Source organism: Lonchura striata, chromosome Z (genome assembly GCF_050655825.1).
Source record: "Lonchura striata isolate lonStrDom1 chromosome Z, ASM5065582v1, whole genome shotgun sequence".
Classification (NCBI taxonomy): Eukaryota; Metazoa; Chordata; class Aves; order Passeriformes; family Estrildidae; genus Lonchura; species Lonchura striata.
This window is the reverse complement of record NC_140740.1, coordinates 42,174,462-42,194,644: the sequence shown is the minus strand read 5'-3', so window position 1 is coordinate 42,194,644 and position 20,183 is coordinate 42,174,462. Positions and strand designations below refer to the sequence as shown.

Genomic DNA, 20,183 nt, shown 5'->3' with positions numbered 1-20,183 from the left:
TGTTATAATGAACATATAAATAGAGCTTGTATGTTGGGTTTTTTTCATTAGAGATTGGAATCTTTTCCAAATAAGATTAGTATCTTAATCTGTCCAGAAGAGGAAACAAAGTAATTGAGCAGTAAAGTCACAATACATTCAGATACCCTGATCTTTATGAAGGGTTGGTCTATGTATTATTATCAAACATAAATCAGGATCTCATGTTCAACTCAGAATAACCTTGCCTTGCTGACTGAAGGAGTCTAGAATGATGCATAACAAAGTTCAGCAAAGCCAGTCTGTTTCTTTGCTGTTCCCTAAGCATTTCCTCCCGAACAATGCTGGAGAAGGAGTTCTGGGTTAGAAAAGCTTTTATGCAACTCAGAATAGAAGTTGTTTAGAAACAGCATCTCCCCACATCAGCAAAGCTCTAAAGTGAAGCCATATCTCCCAGATCCCCATGTTGCACATAGCTAAGAGATGGCCTTGACAGCCCCAAAAAGGATAAAAGAGAAAGAAGAGAAGAACAAAAAAGAAAAAAATGGACAAGGCAATGAGCAAAAGGTCGCCATTCATGCCCCTCTTTTTCATTGTGTGGTGATATGTTTGAGCAGTAAACACAGCTTGCAAGTGCAGTCCTTCCCCATACTCCTCAGAAGTGTGGTGCTTAGAAATTTAAAGATGTGGCACCTCCAAAGCGAAGGTGTCATGTTTTTCAAACTACACACACACTCCACACATTTTGATGTCTGTTCTGGTTTTTTTTATGATCTTGGCTTGTATCTCTAGAAGAGGTCAGAGTCTCCCCAGGGAGGCCAGCCTCACAGTTTGAAGAATGTCACTTTCTATATCTTCTTTTCTTATGTTCTGCTTGACTTTAAAACCAGGAATATGCTAACAGATGTTCTTAATCAAAACTGTGTCCCTGATTACCACAGGGGTCGTTCTTATTTTTAACTGGTTTTTTTCACATTTATAGTGAACACTTGAGGGATAGGATATATTCTTGCAAACAAGCAGGCTCTTGTTCATCTATGGCAAAAAAACCAAATAAGGATAAAATTAACAAAAAGGATGCAGGGGGAAGGGGAAAAAAATCTTCAAATAGTGAGAGAAGAAAAAAATTAAAACAAAAAAAATAAAGTGAAACTTCACTGTTTACTCAGAATCTTCTTATTAAAAGTAAGTTGAAATTTTATTCTGTCTCCTGATTTTTTTGCCAATACAGTACAATATTACCTTTTAGCAGCAAATCCTTTTTAAAGCCAAAATGCAAATCTCCAATATCTCTCTGATAGTAAGTTCTCTTACACACATAAGCACAACAGTTGACTTTGTACGGATTACATATCATCCACCTGGCACTGCTTGTCATAATGTGTGCTCTTCTTTTACCTCTTGAAATAGATTTACCTATTGAAAGTACACTGGTAATAAGTGCTGTGATAATTATCTGGATTTCATGGACTTTCTAGTGGTTTTGTGGTTTTTTTTTTTTTTTTTTTTTTTGTTGTTGTTTGTTTGGTTTTTTTTTGTGAAGGGAGGAGGAGGAAAAAAGTATTTTTTTAAAACCTATTTGTAATAGCAAGCAGCAAGAAGCCTGCAGCAGTTACATTTCAAATAAGAAAACATCCAGATAAGATGTTAACTGGATATTATATTGAATAAACATCATAATACAGTATTAATCTAGATGCAAAAATCTTTATTATATGTGGTTTCTGCCTCCTGAAACAGGTAGTCAGGTATTCTAAATTTAGCATCATCTCTTTATTTAGTCTTCAAGTCCCTCTCTCTACAGTCATTAGAGAGATACAACAAACTCCAGAGAGTAACTCAACAGATCCTCAGGGAAGTGGTTAAGATGACAGGGGTGTTTTTCTTTTGTACCTCCCTTACTATCTTGACAGAGCCTAAATAGAGAGCCCTGCTTCTGATGTCCACAGTATCAGCCAAGTCCTGCCCACTCATATCCTTCACACATTTGGATGATAAGGCTACTCCTCCTCTCCATTTTAAACTTTTCCTTTCGCTTCTATGAGGCTCTTTCATTTCCAGTGGAGCTGAAAAGATCAAGAGAATGCAGCATCTAATGCTTAAGGCTAAAGCATTTTTCCCTTCGCAGCACTCACCAGTGGTAAATGCTGTTCTTCAGCATGGGTTGAGTAACATTATGTGATAATAAAAGTACATTTTTTCCACCACAGAAGCCAAAGTTCCCAGCCTGCTGCCTTTCCTCGCAGGAGCCCTGCCTGCACCAGCCACAGGTTCTCAGCAATGACACAGCAGAAAACAAAAAAGCACTGAACATTATCAACATCACTTCACATTCTCTTCTTGCCTCTCTCTTATTTCCAGCCTCCCTTTGCAAATGACAGCAACAACAAAAGGAGTTACATAGAAAAAAGACAGTGAAAAATTTGCAGCAGGTGGTACTCAGCAACCTGTACCAGCCTGAACCATCTGCCACAGGACTGGGAGGAAGGAAGAGAGCTGAGTAACAGCTCAGAGACAGACCAAAGAAAATGAAGGAGCTCTGGCTTAAACACTGGAGGACTGAGGTAGATTCCTCTCCTCGTCAAGTCTCTACATTGCTCTAATTGAGCATCAAACCCATCTCTCACAACCCTTTTTGCCCATTTTTGTAATGATTCAGGAGCAGTTCAAAGTGAGATTAGTATAAATGAGAATTAGCCCATGAGCTTGCAGTGGATTATTAAAATAATCAGCCTCTTGATTAATGATCAGTCAGTGTCTCATGCCTTGTAATTACAGGAAAGAATTCTTGCTTCTCTTGTAAAACAGCAATATCCCTTTTCTTCTGTGAATTTGTACTGGGGACAAAATGCACATGACTGGAGAAGTATGAATCACTGATAATGGGAGAAGCATGAAGATAAAAAGATTCAGTCCAAGCTCCCAGCAGAATAATGGCTTTCTCAGCTTTATCTGATTGCCTTGCAAGGCAATATTACAAACTCCACGTTGTACCAAATCAGTAGTCTTTTCTTAACTCTGGGAATGTACGAGGATAAAGCTCAGACAGGCACTGAATCTGTAATTTAGACGACAGGTGGCAACCCCCTGTTTAAGTTAATTTATTTACCTGGAAAGGGAAACAGAAGAAGAATATTCATGACAGGTGTTCTTTCTGGAAGACATAGGTATGATATCCATTTCTGTGATAAATATCAGCATTACTTTTGAGCTGCTGATTCTTAGGGGTTTTCCAGGTTAGCTCACCTGGGCAGAGTGACTGACAGCACCTCAAGACCTTGCCTATGGGAAAGAAGATTGTCCAAGCTTAGCGGGTCAACTGAATGGATGATCAGCAACTTAAGAGAAACAATTAGACACACTGATTAGGAAATTCAAGCATAGATTTACATTCATTATCTCCACAAAATTTTGCTGAAAATTTTCTAAAATTATTTCACCCTCCTAATTTCCCCTATACTTATGTTCTTCAGCAGAAACCTGCTTACTACAGAAACAGGTCTTCAGTCCCAGAAAGGAGATGATGCTGCATTATACCTCAGTTTAGGATTCTTTCTAAAAACTAATGTATTCTCATAGAAAGAGATGGATTCCTTCCCACTGGTTAATACATCGCTTATCTCTGAATACAGAAGAGACTTTATACACAACTAATATTCTGAATGTAAAGATAAATTAATTAAAAATAAAGATAGCAGTTTCCTAATATGGATTACTCAGTCAGAGTAATTCATTATGACATTGCTCTCATCTTCATCCAAATGAGTCTGAGGCTCTGAACTGGTATGTTAAGCTTTCAGCCTGCCTGAAAATAATGGATTTGTGATGTTAATTTTTTTATTGACTTTAAATCATTGTTAGACACGACCTATTTTCACAGTGAAATCATGTTGTTTCCCACAAGTGGACTTATAGATTCAGGATCCCCCTCTCTTTTCAGCTGCAATACTGCTTCCCATGCTATCTGGCACTGCTCTCAGTCACAGACTATGCAGGACTAAGCCTTGTGAAAAACAGGTGTCAGTGTTCCTTTGCATCCTGAGCACTGATGGATGACAATTTCACTGCTCCTTCCCTAACTGCAAAGCACTTTATATGCACTCACTATTCTGTATTCAGATGTCCTGCATCATGACTTATGCAAAAAGAATGAGCCACACCAGCCTGATAGAAAAAAAAGTAAAGGGAAAGAAATAAGGCGGAGAAAAAGATGGATTTGAGCAACTTCCAATAAAATAACTCAGGACCACAAAATATAACATCACTGAGTGACCATTCTTTCTACTGAGGAGCTAGTAAATAACCTGCACTGGCACTCAGACTCTCCCTCCAGATACAGCTTCTTTTCACTAAGATTCCCAGTGTTCCCACTCTAATTGCCCTCCTGCTTCCACATGATAATATATTTGCCAGTTTTCTGCAACTGTGCTTTTGTTAACTTTATTAATCCTGCTCTTCCCAAGATGGTTTGCCATGTGCAGTAATGAAAAGATGCAGTCCATCACCTACCTGGGAGATGATATCTACATTTTATTCATCCCTAAATATGGATGAAATCACCATATCAATTCTCCACAATGCCAGTAAAAATTCCTCAGTGCTACATTCCCTAACTCAGAGAACTGCCTTTTTCTTTCATATTCATGCTAAAGGTCTCTCTCTGAGGGATAAACACATTAGCAATTTTCTTCCAAATGCAGGCACTGAAGAAATCTTTGTTGTTAACTGCCTCTAAAACTCCCATATGCATTTGGTTTATCATGCACTACACAATATTTTCTCCCCCGTTCTCATTGATATGCAAAAAAAGAGCCAGTTTTCACCTTTTATCACAAATGCATCATAAATGGTTAAAGGGAAAAATTAATACCTTGGTAATTACATTTTGGTGAACAGCAGAGATTAAAAGAAACAAAAAGACAACCCAGTAGTGAAGAGGTAATGCCTGCAGCTGCAAGCAAGGGCTTTGCAGAGATTCAGACATGCTCTTGTCAGCTTCTTCTCTTGCCACCATCCCTAGCGAGGCCTTGTGCAGCCTTGCAGAAGTAAACCAGGAGGCTGTGGAGTCAGACACCTCATTGCTCTGATAAATGACTGCAAATTATATTCTGGCTTGCATATATGCTCTCTCATGATAACTTCCCTAACAAGTATGATAACCTTAAAAATTCCACCATACAGGCTTTTCTCTTCCCTCCCCTGTGTCCTACTCATCAGCAGAGATATAATTTAATCTGAGAACCTGAACAGGAGGGAAATGAAGAAGTGAGCAATCTGCAGGGTGCCTATTTTAGACTTTTGTAGCATTTAATCAATAGTGCACTAATTTCTGCAACTGAAATTTAGCTCAATGTTTATCTGAGGGTGTGTTCCCTGGGGACTACATAAATCACTGCCAAAGCAAATGCAGAATACCTGTGCCACAATCCTGCGTGGATTTTGAATTGCTTACAAAGTGAACTTGTGACACGAAAGGACTGAGTTGTCATGTCCCTGTGACTTCCCAGCATGCTTTTTCATTTCCATGTACACAAATATTTCTGAATAATTTTTATTGTATCAGGGAAAAAAACCAAAAAAACAGAAAACATGAGGACAAAGGCAGAGCTCTACAAAAATAAATCATGAGGCACTTTGATTGGATCAGCAGATCCAACTGAGAAAGTGAAGGATTCAGGGAGATCCTGTGGCACTTTCCAGGGGAGGCTACAAGAGCACAGGAGAGGGCCTTGGGAACAGGGCATGGAGTGGCAGGAGGAGGAGGAGTGGCTTTAAATTGACAGAGCGCAGGGTTAGATGGGGTATTGGGAAGAAATTCTTCCCTGTGAGGGTGGTGAGGCCCTGGCACAAGATGCCCAGAGCAGCTGCAGCTGCCCTATCCCTGGAAGTGTCCAAGGCCAGGTTGGATGGGGTGTGGAGCAACCTGGGATAGTGGAAAGTGTCTCTGCCCATGGCAGGGGTTTTACAGCCACTTCCAATCTAAGCATTCCATGATTTTATGATCCTGAAAGACACTGAATAACTTCTAAGTTACACCAAAACTCTCCTACACAGGGCCAAAACTCATCTGCATGTCCAAAAGTTAGAGGAGTCTGACTCCTTCAGCTTTGTCCAAGGTATTAGTCAGGTACCACATTGATTTCTGACACAGATATATTCAATGTAGCTACTGCTAAACTTTTGAGTTTTTGTCTTATTAGAAGATAAGATCATTCCCTGGCATGGTTTGTCTCCCATCATCCCACGGCTCTGATAACAACACGGAACACTCACGACAAAAATTTATTCTCCTCATCCAACAGGGACAAATTAAAAAACAGGCACAAAAATCTATGCAAGCTGTGCAAGCTTACATCTATGGAAGTGAGAAAAACATATATCCAAAAATATAGCTTACTAAGAAAAAAAATGAAAAAACTCTGAGAAAATATTTTTTTTTTTACTGATTATTTTATTGAGTTTCAACTTTGCTCATCAATCCCTCTTTGAAAAATCTGGATTTATGGAATAACATTTCTCAGATTATAAAGGTAACAAGCAATGGAGTTCAAAATTTGCTAAGGTTTGTTTGTTTGTTTGTTTGTTGGGCGTTTTTTTGTGTTTGTTTGTTTGATGGGAGGGAATTTCACTTCCAGGTTCTGGGGCAAAACTATTGAAATTCCAGCTTGAAAGATATTACTTGGTTTTAGGTTTTTCCATTCTCCTTCCTGCTAGGAGGAAATAAAACTTACATTTTTTGAAAGCTTTTTCCAGCAGTCCTTCTCATGTGGTTTAGCAAGTGAAATGTTTGGATGATTCCATAACACTGTATAATTTTTGCTTTTGTTTGCTTTGTCTGGAGACACTTCCATTCAAAGCTTCAGAGTTGCATAAAAGACACTTAATTTTGAAAATATCATTTTTTGGGGGTAACCTACTTCTCCTATGAAGCATTAAAGCCCTGCTCTGCAAAAAGAACCATTTCTTGGTCATTTGTTCAGGGAAAATGGGCACCATGTGGTGCAGTAATATGTGCTTGTTTTCTCAGCATTCAAGCCAATTTTTTTAGTCTTTGAAATATCATTATGATGTGAGCTTTGTGAAAAACTGATAGAGGTAGAATTCAGTTTTCTGCCCACTGGTGTCCCTGGTTTGTGTACGACTGCTTGGTAACAAGTAGCTTTTGATAGAAAACCTCTGTAAAATGGAAATCCTATCTAGGACAGTCACATATCTATGAAGAAATCAGGACACACTTAGAGTATGTGCAGTGTCTGCTGGAACTTCAAAGTACTTCAGTACAATTCACTGGTGTAAAGAAAAAGTGAAGAATATTTTCCAGTGATGAAAGAAAAGGAAAAGCTACATTATTATAATCTTATGGAGGACATGTATGAAGTTTACTCATATAGAATGTGTTTATATAGGTATTTTCCATACAGCATTATAGGTATTTATAGTCATTTTCTGTACAGCAGAACAAAAAAAAAAACAACCAACCAAAACCATCTCAAAGACAAATAAAATAAAATAAAACAAAACAAAACAAAACAAAACAAAACAAAACAAAACAAAACAAAACAACCCCCCCAAAAAAACCCCAAAAAACCCAACCAACCAAGCAAAAAAAACAAAAAAAAAAAACCCAAACAAAAACAAAAACAAACCAACAAAAAAAAAACCACCCCAACAACAACAACAACAAAACTAAAAACCCACAAGAAATACTACAAATAAAGGCTTGGAAAGAAGAAAAAAAGATTTTCCAATTTTTTTCAAAAATTGTAATAATATATTTTCTCCTCTTATATGTTCTTATTTTATTAAAAAGAGAAAAATATTTAAACTTTCAGCAGCATCACTATGTATTTATCTGGTTTTGAAAGCTGCAAGTTAGAGAAAGATGAAGAACAGTGAGTAGGAAGGCATTTCAAGTGAAAAAAATAAAGACGTTGAAAGAGAACAGAAAACACTGGAAAGTTTTCCACCACCTGCAGTATGGAACCACTACCACTGACTTTGCTGAAGAGGAATGGTAGCAATGGGCAGGCAATCACTTTTGTCAGACTCAATAAATGCTGATGTTCACCCTAAATGCTTGTTCCCTGCAACATTTTATTGCACCTGTTTGACAGGAAGATAAACGCAGGCCTAGAAATACAAACTGACTTAACTGTTATTGTATCATGATTCACCCATGGAAGGGATGAAAAAGGAAATTGGGACTCTTGGCTGCCAGTTGCCTGTTGTTCCCTTGGTTGTATAATTTTTATCAGCATATGCCTAGATCTTTTTCTACTGAAATCAAGGAATATTTTGCCAATGATCTGAAGAAAACTGATGTCAGGTCCACAGTTTCATCTGTGATTTATTGCAACTGTTTGTTCCACTCTGTAGCTGTGCCAAATAAGTGTTTCTCCACAATCTGTCCATTGGCAAATAAAATTACTAGGTCAAGGGAGACATTTTAGCTCTTCCCAGAAAGTACAGAACAACTTGTCTCAAGATCCCAGGAAAATTTCAGCGTTATGATTTTATACTTTCTAAGTATGTTTTCAACAGCCTGTGGAACAACATACAAAGGAAATAAAACTAATGCTCTTCTCACTTAATACACTGTGTTAATAGTTGCTACTTACTTCAGTATCCTTATGCTTTAAAAATAAAATGGATTTCATTTATGCACTAGAGTACCTAGCAGAAAGTGCAATAAAATTATTTTACCCTTATAAGAACATGCTGTAAAGGCCCATTAAGACATAATTACTTCCAAAAAGGCATTTTACATTTCCTTGAGATAAGCTGCACTAGTGTACTTTGAGATTTCACTTCCATTGATTCAGGATTAGAACAACATGTTTAGATAATAAGCAGAGGGGTCCGAGATAACAGCCTGAGTGAATCATCAGACTACAGTGTTTAGTCTGAGTAAATGTGTTTATCTGAAGGGCTCTTGGGACTAATACAGTTCCTCTTCAAAGCTTGAAGCAGGGGGCAAGAATCATAGTCCTGCAGGTTGGCAGGATAAACATGTCCTGTGATTTGCTAGCAATTTGGGAGATGGATTTTGGTACAGAGAATACTGTTGTTGTCAGGTTGAAAACTGTCTGCCTGGAAATGAATTCATGCGCACACAACTCCGGACAAAGGAAAATCTCCTTGAAATGGCATTTTATCACATTTTAGGGCCCATTTTTCAAGTCTCTGACTTACACCTGGGAAATATACTGGTGCACTAAGTTGATCATAAAAAGCTCACATTTTAGCAAACAAAAATTGATGCAATAATCTCAGAATGTATTGTCTCACTGACAGGTACAGAAACCCATTTTTCCACATAATTGCCTGCTTTGTATCTGAAAACAATTTTTGCCTCTTTTACATATCAAATCAGATTGTTTTTTCAGTGAAGGAAACTCTGCTGCTCTTTTACTGTTTGGTGTGAGGTCTACACAGAGAGATTGGGTAATGTGTCATACAGGGGAAAGCTGTGGTAACAATAAAAGCTCCTGTGTCAGTCAACAGCCTATAAATACAGCAGGAGAGATAACTGCTGCGGTGCTCCATGAGGAGCATACTTCTGGGCTCCAGAAGTAGCAACATATTTTTAAGCTAGAAGGGAAGGTGAGAAAGCATAAATGACTGAACAGAAGGTTTCTATAACTCTGTGTGGAGGCTTTTTGTGCACGGTTGGAGCAGCTGGGGGTTGTCACTCTCTGAGAATAATTGTGAGGGGAACTGAATGCAGAATATTGTGCTTGAAGGCTGAATGTCCTTTAGTTTTCACCTGCAATTTTGCTGGAAACCAAAGAGTTTGAGTCAATTTAGATTAAATGTAAAAGCAGATTATTTTTACAGTGCATTGGTTAAGAAAAGGGAAATCCCACAATTACGTCCACCAACAACACTTCCAAACTCAGTGGACATGGGTGAATTTCATTGGGAAAGTGACTCAAAAATGTCCCATATGGGTGAACAAGGAACTTCAAGCTATCTTTGTGGATATTAATTTGTATTTGCAGATTTCCATGCAGTTTGCCCTACATATTCCACATGCCATATTGTAGCTAGCCTTGGGAGTTAAAAGCCAAAAAAAAAACTTCCTCATTTTTATAAATACTATCTTAATCTCACATTTAATGTGTTTGTCTTTATTTGCTTATCTTTTTTTTTTTTTTAATTGAAGTGTAGGTGCAAAAAGAAAAGTTTTGTGTTGAGAATACTTCTAGTTAAAGAGCCAAAGGCATCATTGATAACTGACCAAAGGAATTGCTGGCAGCTTCTTCCAGATTCAGTTGTGCTACTGAAAAAGAATACCAACATCAATTTTTTTGTCCATTTCCTTGGAACATACCACATTTACAAGATTTTTTGGTAGGGATAGTCAGGTTAGGTCTGTTTATGACAATCCAGCTACCAGGAGCTACATCAATATCTTCTCCTGAAATCCTCTGAAGCAAACAGATTCTGTATGAAGCTAAATGGGGTGAGCAAACACAGGCTGTCCAGCTGGCTGGTGTAGAAGGTGGTGAAAAGAAGGTGTAGTGAGCTCAGGGATGCATAACTGCTTGTACCAGCCCTTATATCTTTTAAGAAAATGCCTCTTGTTCTGCCTTCAGGGGAAAAACAGTATTGGAATAGCACAAAAGGTGTATAAAATATTAATCTAGAGTCCATGTAACATCAATTTACTTCCTGAGATGAGAAATTGTTCTATGTTATAGTGTCTAAGGATATGCACACGAGAAAAATAAGTAACTATATGAGCAAGTTTATTAATGTTCCTGGTTTTCACATAGTTTTAATGTTGGGTTGTATTTTTTAACTTCAGAAAGTTGAGAACATAAATGTATTTTTGAAGCAGCATTTATGTTTTAAAGGCTTCAAACAGGATCTGTCAGTTAAAGTATTTAAAATTTTTATGTGGTGCCAGGTATAAAATCACATGTGGGGTTTTTAAGTCTAGATTTGACAATTTAAAACTGTGTTAATTATTAGTAGTTAATTTGATCAGTGTTGAAATTCCTAATTAGTCCATAGGTACAGAAGGGAAAGGAGAAACATATTTGTTGAAACATCCTCCAGCACCACAACAAAATACATTAAATTTAGTCCATTTTGCTATTGATTTCTTGTATTTCCCAAATAAGGATGAATCACAGTTTTGGCTCCTTGATCTTCTGAAGAGATTAAAGTCATTATTCAAAGTTGATGATGAAGTATTTATGACTGTGAGGACACCCAGACAAATGAGTTTTCCACTGCCTGATTTAGAGGCTGTAACACCATCTCCAATTTGACATAAAACCAAGGGGAATTAAAACAACTAGGTATCATCAAGGCACACGTCAGCAGCAGCACAAATGGGTGCTTTGGATTTTTACCCTGTGTCACCAAAGTCATAGCAGAATTTGTGATTTTCAGTGAGAGCACCATTAAGTGCTCTGTGAAGAAAGAGCCTATTTCAGCTGCTGACTTCAATGGGAGTTGGATTAGGTCTTGATTTATTCTGGAGTTGTGGAGTACAGATAGAGAGGCAACAAATCTAAAGACATCTACAAAGGCAGGCAGCTAAATCCAGAACACTTAGAATGGACAGCTCCTGAAAAATTGTGGGGACGGAAAGTGGAAAGAACTTCCTAGTTATGCTGGGAACGTGTTTCAGTGATGAAAATCTACATAGGAACAACAGGGGAATTTATATCAAATCAACTTGGTTGATTCATTTCAACATTTTAACAGAAATAAAATAGCTATGCTCAGGCTGTAAAATGGCCTGGGATGATAAATCCGCTGAGTGTGGTGGTTCCGCACACACCTCTGCTTGTTACAAAGAGAAATGGATAAGAGGACAGGAGAGGTTTAGATTAGACATGAGGAAAAATTTCTTTTCTGAAAGGATTATCTAGCTCTGGCACAGGATGTCTGGGAAGTGGTGGAGTCACCGTCCCCTGAGGGATTTAAAAAGCACGTGTCTGTGGCACTTGGAGATGTGGTTTAGTGGTGGGTTTAGAAGTGCTGGGTTAATGGTTGGACTCAATGATCTTAAAGATATTTTCCAACTTTTAAAATTCTATGATTCTATGAAATATCTGCACCACATTTCATTACTTGGTCACTACACACCATGGACCTTTAATATTGTGGATTTTTTGCTTCCCAATAGAGATAAAACTTAGATATAAGATCCAACTTTTTTGTATTATTGTGCTCACCACCTTTCACTGACTGAATTATTCTGATTTCTTTTCTTACCTTGCAACTGTTTGTTCTGACACTATTCATAACCTTGGCAATCATGTGCTCCTTTCATAAATTAAAAATGAGGTTTGGTTCCAGCCTTTTCGTATGATAAAAATTTTTAAAAATCATGAAAAAATTGTACATATGAAAATGACTGACAATAGCTGAACTTTCTTTACATTTCTAGCAGAAGACTTCATTCCTCACCATTTGCAGTGTCTAGCTTGGTTGCATTCAGACCTCTGGGAAGCTGAGAACAAGGTTACAAGGTTTTTCCTTCCCAAATATTTCCTTGTTTATTTAAGTATGTTGAAATGCCTTTTTGGTTGTCTTGTTCCTGCATGAGGTGCAAACACACTGTGGAAAAACTCAAGAAACTACAAAAACCTTCAAACAGACCCTAAGACACACCTAAGGAAAAGATCAGCAAGTGGTAGGACTTTGAACAGTAGAAATATCTTGAGGTGGAAAGGAAATGAACTGAGTCAGGTAGAGAAAATTATTATATTTAACTCTTTCTTCTTTGTTACTGTATATGAAGCTTAATTCCCTAGCTGATGTTCGCACGGCAGACAGAATTGGCATAGAATTCTATGACACTGTCATAGAATTGGCAGAATCGGGATTGTTTGGATTGGAAGGAAAGTTAAATTTCATCTCATTCCAACCCCCATGCCATGGACAGGGACACCTTCTACTATCCCAGGTTGCTCCAAACCCCATCCAACCTGGCCTTGGACACTTCCAGGCATTGGATAGTCACAATTTCTCTGGGAAACCTGCATAAGTAACACTGTGTGTTACTTTTGGTGTTAAGGTCTTTTCCTTATGGGTGAGCATTTGATATATAGATATAATGTGGGGAGAAGATGAAATGTAACAAAATACTTAGTCACAAAATTCCTGTAATACATATAGAGAAGGAAGAATGAGAAAAACATAAAACAATCAAGACAGTATTTATTAATTTCATTAATGTCATAGATGTTCTTGCATAAAAGAGAAAAAGAAACAATTATTTTTTTCTCTATTGTTCATTTCAGCCTGTCTGTCTCCTTTGATAAGATATGGAAGTTTTGCCGTTCTATACTGCAGCATTCTTTTAAACTTTCCCTTTGTTAATTCCTCTATGTTATTCTGCTACTGCTTCCTTTATGCTTGAATAGGGAACCTTGTTTTAAGCACTTTGATCCATACCTCTGAGGTTAAAATTGTTGAGTTTATCTCTGATTGAATGATTCACATTGGAAAATTACTCACCTGTCCAGCAGTGTCTAGAATGTCCAAATAAGCTGGTTCATCATCAATTCGGACTTGAGTTTTATAGGCATCCTCTGAAAAACACAATGCAGTCTGCTTAAGCATGTAAGTGGCTCAGAGAATGGAAAATGAAACAGCTTTGCTAGTTTTGAGTAGGCTTTTCAAAAGCTCTCCAATCTGACCTAACACTGCTTTATTTCAAAAGTTCCTTCTTGAAATCCATTTGCCACTACAAACTATTAGTAAAAGAAAGTCTCTTCCATCACACTACCTCAAAATACAAAAATTATATTTTCCTTTCTTTAAAAGGGAAACATTTCCCTTTGTTTAAATACAGATCCCAAGTGTTACGTAGGTCATAAAGCTTCAGAAGTGTTGTTCTGGTGCTGTTCAACAGAATGCTTTTTTACTTACCACAATGACACATTCAAAGAGATTTTCTGGCAAATATTTTCATTTTAAAGATTGTCTAAATTATTGGGAAAGGCTCCCTGTGGCTGAACGGGGTCCTGGCTCAGGTATGTCAGAACATTTAAATTTCTGTATATCTTCAGAAAGGCCAAGAATAATTTTTATAAAAATAAATTCTGTTATCTGCATCCTTAAACTCATCACAGATCCTGGCAGAGGAGGAGAAACTCTCCTTTGTGGACCCTTCCCTTAGTTCATGATTTTGTCAACTAAATTTAGAAGAATAAAAAAAAGAAAAAGTTAACTACTATTTCCATAAGCTGTTTTCCTAACATTTCTATTTCATTCCCCTCTCAGCATTTGTATTTTCTTCATAAGACTAAAAGGAGTGTAGATAATGTCCCATGTTTATACTTGAAATAGTCTGGAAATTATCTGTGCTCTTTAATTGAACAATCATGCAGAGCAGCCTGAGTGGTTTTTGTGACTGCACTGGAAGTGCACTGAGGGATGAAGACAAGACAAGTGCATTTGTTGAACCTGAGAAATGTCATTAACCACAGTGAGCCAGCTGGACCTGTCGTGAGCCCTAGCAGAGACCATCAGCAACAGGTTCTCAAGCATTGAAATAATATTGAGATCATAATATGGGATTGTATGCCATATTAGTTGGAATTCTTGTGACATTCCAGTTTGTGCCATAATATACATGTTGCACTTTACAACACTTTATAAAAGTGTGGGAAAATCTGCTTTCTACCAGCAGAAGAGAAAAACTAAAACATTTGGATACAAGCCTGCATAGACAACTCAGAGCCCTCGTGTCCAGCCAGAGGATTGCTGTCTTTTATGACATAATCACACACAGTATTTTCCCCTTCAATTCAAGGCCTCACTTCAGCAAATAGACACATGACTTTAAACAAATACTTAATCTCATTGATATCAAGATGGTCCAGAGGCTTAATTAATTGTATGATTTATTACCTTGCTGAGAAAACCAGAGCACTCCAACCACCATATGTTTTGGCTAGATCATTTTGTAAGGATTGCTGAATAAGAAACTGTGTGACAAAGACCATATAACAGGAATTGGACTACTTGCAGCTTAAGTAATTTATTATTTAATGACAATGAAATCTACCTGCAGTAGATTTTTTTTTCCTTCTTCTCCGTTAACCAAAAATTAAAAACAAAATAGCAAACTATGTAAAATTCCTTCACATTAATTCTATTAATACTATCAAGTATTATTAATGTACTTCCATGCAGGTGGATGTCCATTTGCAATACATTACTGCATACATAATTAACCTATGACCTCCATAAATTTTGCTTGCATTCTTGGCTCTGCAGCTGAATTCTCTAAAGCCAGTGATCCTACTTCCCTTTTCACTTAGACCAATATAAATATTTATACAGAATTTTTAAAACATTGAATCTTGAAAAAAAAAATTCTACTTAAATTTTACTTGGATAAAAATGATAATGATACTAAACAAATCCTGTCTTTTTTTTTCTCTATTTTTTTCAAATAAATGATTTACAAGATCAGAGTTATTTATAACTAAAAGATCCACTGGCCTCTGAATATAAGCCATAGCTTTCAGATATCTACCCTGCTGAGCTACTCCAGGTGTACCCTGATATAATGGCACTGTCATCAGTAAAGTTTCAGCTGTTAAAAGCTGGAGCCAGACTATCCTTATAATATTTTTACTTTGCAGAAATAATACTGAATGTATAAAGACATTTTGTCATTTTCATTTGTTTTGCTTTTCCTAACTAATGACCTTAAAACTTTTCACAAAGGAATGTTAAAATCACTGTCTCAGTTTCATTCTTGATGTATGCTGATGTCTTCTGGTGGTAGTAAAAAAACGTGTTTTGATATGCTTTGATAAAGTACATGAATCTAAATAGTTTTCTACGCAAATGTTTTTCACATGTAAGATTTTATTTTGCCCCAAGAAATGTAGAGGTGAAACAGGAAGGAGATATGAGTTTCCTTTGTAATATTCGCTCTGCTAGGTGTAAAAAGCAGGATAGTACAGATAATAAAAAGAAGCCTAAAAATGCCCTCAGTTGGGGTGTGATAAGCAGGGGTATTTTCAGCCTGCATATAGATGGAAAATACGTAGGAGTTTTAACCCCTAATTTTCTTCAGGAGCACATTTAAGAGGAAGTGCACGCTTGCCAAAGAAATCACTGCCTTGATCCAACATACCCTCATACCAGAGAGCAAATCATAGCACCCACTTATGAGCTTCACCTCCTTAATCACCTTATTAATGCTCAAACAAAGTCACTTTTACAAGAGGCACTGCCTTTCCACTTTCCTGTGGAGTCACTAATCTCCTGGGCATTTCATTCCTTTCAAGGCAGCAGGCAGAAGCAAGATGCATAAATTGAAACCCATGTTTCCCATATCATGTCATAAAGACAAGAGGAAGAGCTGTGTTGCTTAGTTCTGCTCTACAATTAATAATTTTAAACAGAGGTTTCATCTCAGAAAGAAATGTAAATAGAGGTGTAATTCTATTTTCTGTCTATTACATGGGCTAACATCTTTATTTAGTTTAAAATTATGATGCAGAGGCATTAACCTGGAAAGAAACAACTTCCTAGAGGCCAAGAGTTGGATAAATCTGTATGTTGGACCCATATTTTTTTGGTTCATGGTAGCTATGAGGTTAAGCAGAAATCCTGGTATTTTCACATATTTCCCAGAGGATTTCAGAAGGGACTAATGTGTGGCTGGTCTTTTTAGTCCAAGCAACATGGTACAGTTTATGGTCATGATAAGGGGAATTCTAAGACCTTGCTGTAAAGAGCAGGAACAGAGAAGAAGGAAGAAGTGGACACAGAAGAACAGAACTGAAGATGTTCCTCTGAAACTGCATCTAAATGTATACAAAACAAACTGGGAAAATATTAATCATGAACACTAATAAACTCACATTCCAGTATTCTCCCTTTAAAATTTATCTGCATTACAAATTATGTCTGCTGTTTTTACACTACTTGCAATGTAAAAGTGTACTAAACTTTCTCTCACCTAATTAATTTATAATATTAATATAATGCTCACCTACAAAACTAATTTTGGGGCTGTTAAACCACGTGCATTTATGCTTTACATCCTACAGCTCTAAGGAGTGGTTTTTAATAAAAGGCCAAAATCCAGCTGCTATTTCAGTAAAGCATTAAAAGAACATACAAAGGCATGAATGATAATCAGACATCAGGCAATAAATCAGACTTTAACTACATTGTTCTGATTAAGATCAGGATTAGTCTTTTTTCTGTGAGGTTAATCATAAAGTCTCAGCTTTTGGTTTGAGTAAAATTCTGCAGGAGGGTAGGTTATTGCATGAAAAAATCTGTGGATGGAATTTAGTGATACTTGCTAATTGTGTTTCAAATACTGACAGCAAGAATGAATATGTTTTACCAAAAAGAAAACAAAAAAAACCTCCCACATCCTTATAATCTGAACAATGTGTAGATATATTAACTATACTGTGAGAGTTATTTTTTTTTCCTACATACAATGTTAAATTTTTAGAATGTTATTTCCTACAAGGATTAAAACTAAACATGAAAATAGATATAAAATAATTCTCAGAGGATGATATCATATGGTTTCAATGAATATTGACTGCTTAATGTATTGAAGGGTGGGAAAAAATATTAGAGATCCAACTGTGCTGAATGGTACCTATTTCTTGTTAATTTTAAATTGTTTCCCCCTTTACTGAATATCTGTTTTCAGGGGGTTTTTATTCTCTTTTTTTTTTTTTTTTTTTCATTTTTAATTGCCCTTGTCAGTCTCAGAAAATTAAAGAAAAAATTGTTTCTGTTATCTGGCTTTGTGGGTTTTTTTGGTGTGTGTGTTTGAAATTAATTCATGTAATTTTTTCAGATTTCTTTTTTATAGCACATAATTCTGGAGACAGAAATAAAGTAATTGATGCAAGGTTGTGTTATGACCAGTTATCTTAGAGAAGCTGAATTCATGAAAAATATATCAATGCACTATTTTAGTTATGAGCAGGTAACTGCTTCATGACAAATAGATTTGAATGATGTACAGTTTAATAAGGAGTTGTATTGCACTTTTTGTCTGCATTACCGACATGTTCCTATCCCTGAAATTTAGATCAGATGCTTCTTTCTTCCATTTATTAATTCTGTTTCTATGCTTTCTAAATAAAGTTTTTCTTCTTCTCTGTTTGTACAATACTACTTACAGTCAAAAATGATCAGATTCACATATATAGGTGAGCCAAAGGATATTTTTTTTGACTGAGGAGGTGTCAAACCAGCAGAAAGAATCCAAGCTCAGTCAGCCGCACCTGGAATTCTGCCTCTTGTTCTCCCTTTGTGCCAAAGCAATGGCAGGAGACACAGGTCTTGATATGCTTAGATTATCTGCTACAAATGCATTTTAATTTAGGAATAATCCTGAATGTAGGATAGTCATGAGTCTTTGCCTGTATGGGTGCTGTTTCTATTTACAGCAAGGAATTTTTAAATGAAAAGACTGGATGAACAGAGGCATAAACCACTGTACCAAATACTACACATAAATTCCTCCTCTTTGAGATAAGAATATGCATGTCATAGGAATTACCCATCAAAATGCATTGCTATTAAAACCTCCCTTAGCATATAATTATTTTCCTGGACTATGAGTGTTTTACAATTTGGGTAAGCATTGCTATCAGCATTTTGCAGGCAAGGACACCAAGTCACAGAGGTTGCCTTCCTATAAGCACTGCACACGTGATAAGTAATGGGTGGTTTAGAGAAGAACTGACAGATTTGATTGTCTTGTATTTCGTAAATACTCACATAGATAGCAGTATCCTTTAATATAATGCAAATAGGGATATTAGTACTAGGCTATTAACTAGGCCATTTAAATATTCCAGCTCCAGCTCTGTTACATCATTATATGTGGTGTGATCCTTATGTCCTGTGCAGGGTCAGGACTGGGACTTGAGCCAACTTGATCCTTGTAGGTCCCTCCCAACTCAGCTCATTCTGTGATTCTATCTGCAATTAGGAATACTTCAAATTTTTCTTCCCAGGGATGATTTGTTTCTCAGCATTGAGCTGTATTTGCCATTTGTCATTTGTGTAGCTTTTTCATGTCTTTGTCAGATACTTCAGGTTTCACACAGTTTCATGTTAACAGCACATGGTGCCTGTTACCAGCCTACGAAAGTGATGGTAACAGACAATATTATTCCAGACAGAAGAATCTTGATGATGGTTTGCAGAAGAGAGAAAAAATACCTCTTCCTTTCTACATCCACAACTAGAAACAGTTCCTTCACTAACCACATATTCTGAACATATCAGTTTTTTCTATGTAAGAGATGGAGGTAAGTAATGCAGCATTTAACGTAGATATTACTTTTCAGCTAGCCTATAAAAAATGCTATAGTGTAGGCCCTGAGAAAATTAAAATAATCTGAGAAAAAATAAAACATCATTCATGTTAAGTGCTGTAGATTCCATCTCTGTCTAGTTTCCTAAGCATAGGAAAACACTATGTTTCCTATACTTAGCCTTTGTTGAATGCAATAACATGATTTTTAACTAATTGCTATGTTCTGTTTTAGAGGTTTCTGTTCCTTCAATGGCACATAAACATTATCCCTGAGTTTTCAATGGCACCGGTTCCCTCAAGGAGTTGTAGCTGCCCTATCCCTGGGAATGTTCAAGGCCAGGTTGGACAGGGTTTAGAGAAACCTGGTCCAGTGGAAGCTGTCCCTACATATGGAAGTGCAGCTGGAATGACATTTGAAGCCCTTCCAATGAAAATTATTCTGTGATTATGCAGTTCATAAGATAAATCATAATTTCCAGGAGTGAAGAGAAAAATAAATACAATTAAAAACAAAAGAAAAAGATAATGTTTCTATTATCTATGCTTGAAAACCTAAAAGCAGAACATCTTGTAGTTGATTTTGTCCTAATATAAGAACTGCTAATATTTTCAATTGAAAGCAGAAGCACAACTAGATTATGTCCAGATCCTCAAGCAAACCTCTTCATTTAATCCTAATCAATGAAAAGTGGTGTCTAAACTCTGAGATGGGCATAGTGCATAGAACCATAGAATCACAGAATTGTTAGAATTGGGAGAGACCTAAAAGAATCTCATTCCAACTCCCCTGCCATAGGAAGAGACACCTTCCACTAGATTAAAGTTGCTCAAAGCTCTGCCCAGACTGCCCTAGAATACTTCCAGGAATGATCACTTCCCTTGAACACCTCTGACAACCTGATGAACATCC

The 20,183-nt window shown here is 36.8% G+C and overlaps 1 protein-coding gene across 5 annotated transcripts in view; it reads right to left on the bottom strand.

Annotated features, from left to right (window-relative positions):
* Positions 1-20,183, bottom strand: part of RIT2 (Ras like without CAAX 2) — a 207,765-nt gene that overhangs the window by 124,313 nt on the left and 63,269 nt on the right. For all 5 annotated transcript variants that reach the window (XM_085567495.1, XM_031507344.3, XM_021538919.4 and 2 more), the window contains one exon: positions 13,462-13,535. In XM_085567495.1, coding sequence (XP_085423621.1) covers positions 13,462-13,535 — 74 coding nt within the window. The remainder of the gene's footprint in view (positions 1-13,461; positions 13,536-20,183) is intronic.